Source organism: Suncus etruscus, chromosome 16 (genome assembly GCF_024139225.1).
Source record: "Suncus etruscus isolate mSunEtr1 chromosome 16, mSunEtr1.pri.cur, whole genome shotgun sequence".
NCBI classification, from domain to species: Eukaryota; Metazoa; Chordata; class Mammalia; order Eulipotyphla; family Soricidae; genus Suncus; species Suncus etruscus.
This window is the reverse complement of record NC_064863.1, coordinates 52,080,478-52,093,231: the sequence shown is the minus strand read 5'-3', so window position 1 is coordinate 52,093,231 and position 12,754 is coordinate 52,080,478. Positions and strand designations below refer to the sequence as shown.

The 12,754-nt window shown below is 30.5% G+C and overlaps 1 protein-coding gene across 1 annotated transcript in view; it reads right to left on the bottom strand.

Moving 5' to 3' along the window:
• Positions 1-3,837: 3,837 nt before the first annotated feature.
• The window catches only part of ADGRL3 (adhesion G protein-coupled receptor L3), a 558,496-nt gene continuing 549,579 nt past the window's right edge, over positions 3,838-12,754 (bottom strand). The window contains exons 24-25 of the mRNA XM_049790056.1: positions 8,046-8,063; positions 3,838-6,190 (exon numbers count right to left, since the gene is read on the bottom strand). Of these exons, the coding sequence (XP_049646013.1) occupies positions 5,391-6,190; positions 8,046-8,063 (818 nt within the window). The 3' untranslated portion in view covers positions 3,838-5,390. The remainder of the gene's footprint in view (positions 6,191-8,045; positions 8,064-12,754) is intronic.

Below are 12,754 nucleotides of genomic sequence, written 5' to 3'. Positions count from 1 at the left end.
CACAGAGTTGGAACATTCTTATTTTAAATTACTTAATCTAAATGAAAATGTATATATAAATGGATCCTTAAAATTTGTCATTACTTTTCTTTCAAGTTATTTCTTTAACAAATTTAGAAAGAATGAAAGTTGGGTATATTTTCAGATGTTTGAATTAGGGATTACTGGGAATTAGGAATTATTAGTACATCAGATATACAATTGCAGAATTTTATGAGTTAGTTACTATGAATGAAAAGAAAGAACTTGAGAGTATTGTTTACAATGCTGCAATTATTTGTTTCATTTCAGAGCAATATTCAGATATAAGTTGACCTATAATATGAATATTGCTTATGAAATTCTTTCTACAATATGCATGTTTTCAATTATATAGTAACTTAATGTTTATTAAAACATTTCATAATAAACCCTATAAGCTACTTGTTGCACTGTTATGGAATATAATAGATTAAGCAGATTAGAGTGAAAATGAATCAAGACAAAAATATGTAAGAAAATAAAATATTCTTGTTTTCTTCATATCATCTATAACTATTCAAAAATATTGGGAGTGTTTTAGTGGATATTATTTCCTATAGAATTATCAAGAAAAAGTTATAATATGGCAAAGTTCATAGTTATTTATTTCAGTATATCAATAACATTTGATAGTATTTCTAAGATTTGTGTCATTCTAAATTATTTCATTATGTTTTTCTTAAAAACTTTTCGCTGTTACCCTAATGTAGTTCTGCTTACTCATCTTATCATTTGTAAACTTGGTTCTGCTCTTTTGCTATTCATATCATGGATAAAGAGATTTGGTTTTCCTAATAGTTTGCTTCTTTTATGTTTGTACCATCAGCCTTCTTTGAATTTTTCATATAATTTAAATTTCTCCTTTCAAACATGACCTTAAAGAACATTGTTTATTTATGCTTTAAAATATTCCAACAGGACATAAACTAAATGAGAGAGTGTGCATTTCAAAATTTTAAGAGAAACAAATATTTAAAGTATGCAAAATCAGGGTATTTGATTAATAATCTGAAGGTCCTAAATCTTAAGGAGGTGCTGACTTAAATTTTAAAAAGAGTGGTGAAAATATCTTTATTTAAATACATGTACAAAACCATAGTAACAGTGTTTTATTGGTAGGAATAAAAACATAAAATATTGTAAGGAAACTATTATTCATGAAGACTCTAAAGAAAAAGAATCCTGTGTAAATGTGTACAAGTGAAATTTAAAATCTGATTTCCCCTTTAAAGCAAAGAGAAAGAGTAATCAGGTTAATAAGGAAATTGCCAAGATCCTTCTCATGACCAAAAAAAAAAAAAAAAGAAGTCACTATAAACATTAAGAATTTGACATGTCTCTACAAATGTAAATTTAGATATTTGAGAATATGTTTTCAGATCTTTGTAAAGGGCATGATTAAGAAAATTGTTTATCCTCTGAATTTATTCAATGATTTTGAGAACTTTTCATGTTGAATTCAGAAATACAAAAAGCTTACAAAAGTTACTTTTTTACATTACTGCTTCATTCTTCTGTTTCCATCTTCATAACTTTATATGCTTATTTTCATTATAAAAAGTTTTGTCACACTAAATGTATTTGAATTTAAAAGCACAATCTTAAAGATCTCTTGTCAATAGTTAAACACTCTTGTGTAAGGAGTTTTAAAAATATATATTAAGCCATACTTTCATGTAGAGTCGTTGTAAATTTGTTTTACAAAGCTAAGTGGATTTCTGTTACTGTCATTACTATATGTTTTCCTTATATTTTTATTTCTAGATAATTGCTTCCTTTTCAGTTCTTTTTGGGGGTCATAATCACTATTTACTGTATTAATTTATTATTCAACTACAATATTTTAAATTCTAATAGTGTAGCAACTTGGACTATAAAACAACACATTTTCTTAACTAACAATGAAGTTTTTAGCTAGTGTTCTGATAAAGGTTATGTAAAACATTCTTTAAAGAAAAAGTTTCACGAGTCAAATGTTAAAATATTGTTTCCTGGGAAAAATTGATTTGTTTCATTTGCATTTCTTTCACTTTCAAAATAATTTCATACACACATATGATTAAAATGTCTATTCCATGAAAATTAGTTATTAGAAAATTAGTTAATTACATAGTAAATATGCAAATATTAAATTATTGATATCATCTGACATGGACAATATAAAATAAATAGATGTAAAGATCAAGAAAAATTTAAAAATTATAATCAACAGCTACATGAGAACAGATGTAAAAAGGATTTAAGTTTAGATATTTGAAACTTGTTAAGTATAAAAATGATTGAGGAAATACATGTTAGATGTACACAAATTTCTATTGAAATGTGCACAGTGAGCTCATTTATCCATTATTACATCCATTATTGTTTCACAAAACTTAGGGGAAACAATTTATTACTGTAAAATTTTGAGATCTTATGTCTTTCTGAAAGGACTTCATTACAATATATTAGCATTCACAAATCTTATACTTTTCTTGATGAAGTACATTGTTATTTTTTATGTTGTTATCTATATGAATTCATATATACATATGATTTTATCAAATTTATCCCAAGTAGTGATGAGAGGCTATTTGACTCAAATTTTTACCTAATGACTCACAAAAAATAATGAACAGAGAGTAATATAAAAAAATCAGCATGACCAAGCAGAACTGAGGTAGTTTCCCCATTGTTCTGTTAACCTAACTTCTTATTGATAGTCACTTTCACATATTACCATTGGATTGGCAAAATAGGCATAAACACTTATAATCCACAAACCACTCTATGTTCTTGAAGGTACTTTAAAAGTATAAAATGTATTCTACTATTACCATATGTATCCTATCTATCAGATAATTTAACCTAAAACCACCATAGTGTGGCATGAGAAAAATTAATTGACCATTAAAATTTACTTAAAGAAAATCTGTACACTAATAAAATACTGAAGTCAAATGAGTAAAAAGGAATGATGAAAATGATGTCTAGAAGTGGTTATTAAAGTTATGCTTATTCTGGCCCATCATTGAAATTTTCTTTAAGCATATTTTTAAAAAACTTTGGATCAACTACTGGCTCATCCCTAAATTACTCATAATTGAAGAAATGAATTTGTATGTGAACGATGCTTATATTTTTTTCTTTTAAGAAAAAGAAGATATCATGTACTACAAGACAACTGTAATTTGGCAAATCATTTTAGCTTTGTCCTAGCAGGAATTCCATATGCTTGAATACTGCTGGCAAATTTTCTTCAGTAATTGGAAACCAATAAACTTTCTTTTAAATGATTTGCCTCTCATCTCAATACATAAAATAAAAAAATAGTAGGAAAATATTTGTTTTATACAACAGATATTTAAATTATCTTTCATTGCCAATTGTCTCGATTCTTGCAGATTTTAGCCAGTTGAGTAAATTTAAATTTCTAATATCAAAAGTAAGCTTGCAGGAGAAAAAAAGTATGGCTTCTCCCCCTTTCAAAAATTCAAACTTAATTCTCTGATTAAAGTTGGCTTTTATGATAAGATAGGGACTGCAGATGGTTAATAAACATGCCATATTAACCCACAAATTAACTTACTTGAATGTAAGTATTGCATCTGATTTCACCAACATATACATGCCCATCATATTTTTTTTTCTGGTTTATTCTGCAGAAGCTGTAGAATTTTGTGCTTAGGTTATATGTCTAGGCAGGTTGATTTCTTTTGCAAAGTTCACTTGGGTCAAAAAAATGAACATATTTCGTATATTGAAAACAGTAGAAAAGAAAGGCGAGAATGATGAAAAGAACAACTAATCATATAGTATATACATCAATACAATATATTCTAAATCTCAATCAGTTGTTTATTGGTTGGCAAACAAGTTTCACTTTTACAACAAATATTAGTAATGAGGTCATAACTTTGAGACCATACAAAATGGATCATAAATTTAAAAAAATTATATGTACTGCTAATTTACCTCTTGTATTCCTACATTACTTAAAATCCTGTCAAATAAATAATTTTTTTTCTCTTAACAGAAGGGATTTGATTTAAAAATAAAACTCACTTCAAAATAACTTTACCTTTCCATTTTGACTACAAGGGAGTGAATTTCCTTTTAAAATTGATAGTTTAGGTGCCACTTGGAGGTGAGACTGAGCAGCCGGCACTTTAACGCCTATGGGATACCATTTTTTCACATGCAGAAGCCCTGCTAGTCCTATGGACACCTTTTGACTTCTAGAATCATAGCTACTGTCCTAGTGATGAACTGCTTGCCAAATTTGATTTGCATTACAACAAAAGTGAGCTGTAAACATAAACATTCATCCTGCTCTAATTTGCAAGGAGAAAAAATGCTCTTTGAGATATTCTGGCTGGATAAAGATATAGAGTGCGGGAAGTCTATATTTATTTATTTTTTTTTGTAAAAAATAATTTTGTTTGCGTTACTAGAAAATGATTCTTATAAAGTGATAGTTTCATTTATTTATTTATTTGCAAAGTTAAATAAAAAAAGAAACAAGGGGAAAATGAGGAAAATGAACCTAAGAAGAAAGGAAAGAAACGTTGCTCTCTTACTGGTAGACAAACTTGCAAGACCAGCACAAAAGAAAAAGAATTCTTTTTTTTTTTTCCACTACATTAACAGGACTCAAATTCTGGAGGAACAGAAAGCAGACTATATGTGCAATGCTAGTATCTGTACATTACATAGAAATTGTTCAAATTTTTCTCTGCCATTAGTTTTGTCATCAGTTAATACAGCAAATCATTAAATATGCATTTAGCATATAATTCTAGAATTCCCCTCCATTTCATTATTAATTTTGTTGTTTTTAAAATTTGTTTTTTTTTTCTTTATTCCACAGCTATTCTCACTGTGGTAAATTCAGGTTGTGACTAAAACCCACAATGTGATAGTTTTGCTTCACTCTTATGTTTGTTTGTGCAGCACTCCGATCTAGATGCAGCAGTGTTACTAATTTCAAACAACTCTTTTGGCCTTTTCAAAATCAGGTCCATGTCATGATAGCAACAGAGCATCAGAGATGTTAGAACAAACACAACATAATGCAACAAGGCCACAATGAGTGCCATTTTCTTCATATCTCGTTCATTAACATAATGAAGTCTCCATCTGAGTGGGGCAAGGACAGGAATGCTAAGGGCATAGAGGAATTTCAGCAGTTATGTCTCTCCTTTTGGGCTCACCTAAAAATTCAAGTTTAAAAAAAAAAGAGAGAGAAAAGGAAAGAAAGTCTGAGAGTTTGTCTTTCAAGAAATAAGCATAAAGATTTAGGAGTACACACATGATGACCACTGCTTATATCAGCTCTGAATAGTCAACCTGGTGTGAGCGGTCTTGTTGATTTGACTTGGTGTCATATTCTATAGACTAGTGACCAAATGAGCAGGTCCCTTTGAACTTCCCTCCGGAGGGGTCCCATCTTTGTTTGGAGGAACTATAAATCCATCACTGCTCCCGCGACCTAGCTGGTAGTAGATGTGCAGCTGATGGACGTGGTTTCTGGAGCCTAGGTTTGGCATGCTTTTGTAGTAAACATCTTCGGCATCACCACATTTGGCCGGCGGGGGTTCGGTCTGAGTGCTGGTTGTAACGCTTTCTGTGCCGGGCACACCAGCCAGTGCTGGCATGCTGGTATAAAGAGAGTCCCGGTGGGGTGACTGGAGATCTTCTGTGTGCTCGTTAGTTAGCAAAGGGAAAAAACTCTCGCTATGATCTTGGGGGATCCGCCTTCTGGTATAATGGTGTGGCTGGTGGTTATCTGTAGAGTAAACTCTTGGTGGCAGCAAAGGAGCATCGGATTCCTCATGAATGAGTTCCAGACCCAAACTCTCCTCATGATTAAAGGAGGTGGCGTCATCCAGGACAATGGCATCATCTTCACTCCCACTACCAAGGTTGTTCACCAGCTTATTCATCAGATTCCTATTCTGCTCGCTGGAGCGCTCATGGTTGTTCAGGTAAGAAGGGATATAGTTGGAAGTGAGTTCCTTCAGAATCTTTTTCTCTAGGGCGGTCTCATTGTGGTTATAGCCACGGTCTATGATTTGCACACAGTTGCTCAGGTATTCACCACTGGCAATGCTGTAACTATTGCCATGGTTACCATTCAGTGGTAGAGTATCCATGACACTTGTATCCCTGGCATTGTTCAGAAGCCCCTCTGAAAAAGATTACAAAACACTATGACATTTATATCCAATGTGCCACAGGACACACACACTAACACAAAAGCAAAAACATTTAACTATGAAATATAAATCGCTAATACTTTCAATTATGTATAAAGTGCTTAGAGACAAAAATGCTACTAAGTATGTTCATTTATAGGTGAGTGATTAATAGAAAATTTTTAAATGAACAAAAGTATTTTAGGTAAAACTTTAAGAGAATTTTAAGAACTATAAATTTGCAAATTCCACATACCCACTGCCTGACATTATTTGGAACCTAAAAAATTATGCAAATTTTTGGCATACTCATTCATGGCTTTCAATTTACACACATCATAGTCAATCCAATAATTCATTACCTTTAGTTTTTTTTAATGGTCTTAACATCGAAGTAGATATATTAACATAATTCTATTGTGGTCCTTTTTTTACACTGGTCAAATGGAAACAAGTTAGGTAGTTTCTTGTTAATTTTATAAATCATTTTGTAAGATCACAAATTATCTTTACATACAAGCCACAAAAGGATTATGTTAAATTTGTGAGAATGATATACTCATGAAATAATGTTTAGTCAAATAAATGGCACACCAAAATAGTTTGCACATAGGACATTTCTAAACAGAAATATTTGGACTTGCAGTAATTTTCCTGTTTTAAGTACTTTTGTCACTATTTCATATTGTCTTTGCGATTGTTTAGGATGATTAAATAAAACTATTAAAAGAGTATGTAAAAATAGGAATCTGATTCCTAAATATAGTATCAGCATAAAGATTTCATTTCATAGTGAGTGGTGACTTTGTGTGCATATTAAACTTTTGGTTTAAAATAAATTAAACAGATTGGGGAAAAAACAGCTGCAGTGAAATAAATTCGACTACATGCTTGAAGATTTTGCGTTTTCTCGAATAAACAGAAATCCATGATCTAAAACATGATAGTTTCATAAATCACTTCAAATGAAACCACAAAATTTAAAAAACAAACATTTAAACAATGCTCATAAGAAAGGATATTTTTACAGAACAATTAAAAAATTTTATTAAATTTCTCAATACATTGCTAACTTGTGAAAATACAGCATTCATTCTATATCTGTGATGCAGTCATATCTATTAAAATTGAACTCGTTCATAGTTGATTTGTATTCCGTCCAAATATACCACTTTTCGTTTGGATTTCTGCTCCTTACTCTGTTTAAGTAACACAGTTTTCTAAGACAGTAATACATATGATGCATTAAAAAGTAGCCATCACAGACATAGGGTGAAGCAATTTATTTTCATGTTCTAAAATATCTTTTAGACAATTCACAATGTTCAGAAAAAAAGTAAATGTCTTTTAAAGGGCCATATGTGATGGATGATTGTTGCTGAAGAGGTGCTATGATATGCTTGATGGTTGTAGTAATGTGACTGATGCATTGAAACACGTGTTTAATATTTTTGTTGTCAATGCATTAGGTTCAGGTTGAAAACAGCCATTATAAAATAAAGTGGATATGCTGCATGTGGCATATATTTGTATAACAGAATGCACTGATACAAATTAAATGTTTATGAATTACTTAGCAAAAATAAATGCTTAATTTAAAAACAATTTAACTCACACAAACATTACATGAGACTTAACAACTATGTTGATTATGCGACACAATAAAAGAATCAGACAACAGAAGCGTCTAATCTCTATTAACATATATTTATAAGTCTATTTAAAGCTCTTAGGTTTTAAATTGTGAGATGAACTGTTTTTAATAACTACATCATCTATATGTGATGCAATAAAAGTGAACTAAAAAAAATTACATTTGATATGCAATGTTTAGCTTTACTCCCATACTTGTCTCTCTGTAGGGCTCTAAACGACAGCATGAAGAAAAGGAAAGAAAAAACAACAAGTAAGCTTACAGCGACAGTAGAAGAAACATGAGTAAAAAGCAAATTGATGATATGCAGAAAAAAGAGTCAAAGGAAATAATTTCCACTGCCCCCAAATTCATGAGTCTGTGTTACATGATTTCTCATAATTAAAAATACTGAATGTTAGTCAGAAAATAAGAAACCCCTTAACACATGCTAATAAGTCCATCATAAGCATTTCTATAAGTTTATGATTTTCTAACATATACACATTCAGTTTACAATTAAGATTGTCACACAAAGGACAGTAAATATTTGAAGTTAAGCCGCGACTTCGTACACATCTAAATTTCAATATTTTATGTATGTTTGTTGTAAGATCACTGCTTCTATCAAAGGCTTTTAACTTTAGGAATTTTCACTATTATTATTAAGTAAAATCTTTACACACAAAAAAAACCATCATAAAAGGTTTTCATGATTTTGCTTTTCTCAGTATACATCCTCTCTTTCCACAGATAACAGTTATTTTTCCTCATTAATTCTATTCAGCTTGCTTCTTATGTTATGAATAATGTTAATAAGATTAAGATCATTTTAAGAAAATCTAACTTGTGATTTATTCAATGTTGTAGATATGTGTGTGCATAATTTACGTATTTATTTGCATAGCAGCAAAATACCAACAATATTTAGAAGTGCAAAGAAGTTTTTTTTAGTGTTTAATATAGTTTTAGAATAAAAAGTATAAAATTAAGAGCCAAACCACTGTAGCAACAGATGGAAATAATTTGTAGGCTTATTATAGCTCCTTCCTTAATAAGAGAATTTTAGGACTAGAAAGCACATTATTGAAATTTTATTGGTGCTTTAAAATGAAACTTTCATTGCATTATGACTTTATCTCTATATTATTTTATTGATAAAATTCTATTATTAAAATGACCTAAAATAAATTTTCCAATATTGACGAGAAGATAACCCAAAATTGTACATATGAAATTTTAAATCTTTTGAAGACACAATTTGAATTCAACATAATAAATAAATATTATTCAGATTTAACACCAACTCTGTGTGCTACAGCCATACTGAATAGGTGTGATACCAAAAATTCATATGAAAGAGGTGTAAGAAAAATGGAGACTTTAAATCTTTCTTTGCTAGGAGAGCATTAGTGTAATAGAGAAGCCAGAGAACATAACCAAGTGGTAGTTTAAAATAAACCACTCCAGTACATACCGAGCCACCTAAATTTCATGTAAGATTTCACCTTTTCTGTTAGTATATAAGTGCATTCATCTGAAAGCATAAGATTAGTAGCAAAATGACAATCACCAAAATTTACTTTTGGTCATTGGAAAAAAGAATTATCTTTAACTACTACTATAGTTTCTTTACATTAAAACTATAAATAGGCATAAACAAACTGAACAATTCTATTTCTGACTAAAAAACATGAATACAAGTATTTACATTTGTTTTTAAGAAAACATAAAATTTATTTATCAGCATAAATAGCAAATAACATTTGGAAGAACCTTGTGTATTTATTGATATTAGTAAAATTCTTTATATAAAATTTCAGTAAAATATTTATATAAATAAATTTTATTTCTACATGGTATTATTTTAAATTTTACATCATGAGAATTTCAGTTAAATAATGATTTTGGAAGTGTTCCATTCATAAAATATATACTAATTTTAGAGTCCAATAAAAATATAAAGCTTGATGTTGAATTAGAAGAAACATAGATTAACAATTGCTAGTTGTTCATTATACAAGACACCAATAATTGTAGTTGAATGATTTTTTTTAATTTAAAGTGAAATCTACATTTATTACTGGTTTTAAAAGAATTTCCATCAACTTTGTGCCAAATGTGAAATAATGAAAAATAGATTAAATTCACGGATACTGTATAATTTCTTATTTAATGAATTAGTTCCAATTTACAAATATTTTAGAACACAAATTTATAATGACACAATTATTTCTCACATAGATTGATGAAATAAGGCTTTCTACTTGTGCAAAATTGTTTTGCCAAACTACATTTGGTGCATTAAGTAATATGTACTACATAATATGCTACAATGAAATAGATACATTGACAAATTAGAGAAAATTTAGAAGGGGGGTAACCATTAAAAACACCAAACCCATCTTCTGCGGATGGTACTGAAATTTTCTTACTAGGAGAATGGAGGAGTAAGACAATAGGCAAACTTCTTTCAAGTATCACATAACTAAAAAAAAAAAAAAAAAGAGCATACACCTACTTTTTTATTTGCCCTGGGACAAACTTACTTGGTATAAAGAAATAGTATATGTAATGAAGCATTTTAGTTGTTAGATATATAAAATCCTGAGATGAGAAATACAACATTAGGAAAAATAAAATAAGATAGCAGTATATAGCCCGGAAAATAAAATAAGATAGCAGTATATAGCGGTGTTTGCCTTGCAAGCAGCCGTTCCAGGACCAGACGTGGTTGGTTTGCATCCCAGTGTCCCGTATGGTCCCCCGTGCCTGCCAGTAGCTATTTCTGAGCAGACAGCCAGGAGTATTCCCTGAGCACCACCGGGTTTGGCCCAAAAAGAAAAAAAAAAAAAGATAGCATATCTCTATATGACAGTGGGCATTCATTTTGTTCATAAAAGATACAATTCTTAGATTTGGTATGAATTACAAATGCCTTAAAATTTAAAAATATAGAAGTTTAGATTTTTACCTTGTCTTCCTAACGTCACTTTTGAATCACTGGCTCTGATATTTTTTAAAACAATTTAAATATATTTTTGCTATCTTGCAGAATGTCATTTGAGAAGCCTGATGATTTTGGGTACCCAATGGCCATGTTGGAATAAACATCTGCTAACTAGAATGGACATTCATGCCAAGATTTAGACACTCATGCCACCAGTCATTTACCTCTTACTGAGAAAGAAAAAAAATCCACAATACCCATGTAGCATAATGAATGTTTTATGCAAAACTACTTACTTAGAAAATGTTAGAAATTGTAAATCTATCCATCTACCTTGAAGTATCCATGAAAGTCTCTTTATTATCTTAAATTTTCCTTCAAATACAATTTTACATAACTGAATCATTTTCTGGAAAATTTCTCTCATAAAAATTTTCATTAAATAAGTTTTGTGTGGCCTTGTTATGTATAATAAAAACACTTAAAAATGATTGTGACCCTAATAAATATTTTTGCTCTTCGAAAAGAGGAAGTCACAGCCAATGCTTTTAAGTAGTTTAAAAGAAATCTGTGCTTAACTTATTTATTATAAAATTTATTTTGCATCATATATAGCTGGAGGTTGTACATAGAAACCATACTCAAACACCAGTTTTAAACATGTAGCCACAATAGAAAATACATGTTTTATTTGTGACCCTCCTGAGGTAGCTTATACAGACAATAGTAAGCTAAGATAGAACAAGACATGTCACTGCTCAGTTCAATCCTCTTTCCTCCCAGGCTGACTTCAGTGTAATTTTCCCTGGAGTCGGTTTAAAAGTTTTCATCAGTACTGATGTTTTGTACTCAGAGTGTAGCTTCATGGTTCAAAATAGTTATTTTATTCACCTGCAACACCGTTTATAGAATTCAGTGTTCCTTATTCATACTTACCTTACAAAAGGAACTTATTTCACAAAATAAATATACAGATACGATTTTAGAAGTCAACAAGAAAAGCACTGACAATGCACAATACATTTTATAACATTACAGAGAAACATACACAGATTGATGAATCAAACAGTAGTTTATCAGGACTCCATTTCTAAGAAACCTAAGGAAAATGGAAAATAGAAAGCACCAAGAAGGTGGGAGGTAAAAGGAGTCTGTGTGTCTGCTTCCAATAGAAAGAAAAGGCAGGAGAAGGAAAGAAAAATAGAATGCGGCCATAAAAGCTACATAAAATGGGACTCTCACTTGAAAAAATTAAGATAAACTTCAGCACACCTTGTGCGTTGTACATGCTGACAGAAGGGTTGTTACAGACCGCCGGTTCCCCAAGCAATGTATTATAGGGATTGTTAGTACCATGCGGACGAAGCAGAGCATTGCTTATAAGATGATTAGCCATGGCTCCTGGAGCAGCCCCATAGAAAGACAAGAAAAAAAAAAGGTCAATCAGGCAAATGTGTTTGAAAAAAAGAAAGGAAACATTTAGAATGACAACAGTTGATAAAGTCCTGATTACAGGCAGGCAACTAATTAGACTCAAAAATATATGCTGCTAAAGCACACATTTTCAACAATGCACATATCCGAGTCAATGGAAAAGAAAGAAAATGATCTACAATGCCCATTAAGCCACTTTAAGGGTGCTCTCTTCCCCAAGTGTAAGCAAGTATATATTACATGCTTGCTAAAAATAAATTTCTTTTCTTTAAAAAAGCAAAATATAATTTCCATACAAACATAAAACACAAAAATCTAAAAATGTTTAAAGCATAGAAAGAAAAGCTAAAATTAAACACAAAGGCACCCCCAATTGCACAAATCATTGCGTTGTTTGAATGAAAGTATAAAAGGAGAGACAACATTTATGATAAAACACTCATTTGGAGAGCAGTTGTTGACACATCAGGAAGATTTAGCATAGCTTAGGATTCCGGAAAGGGGAATTCTTTACATTGAAGTCATATAAATATAATCATT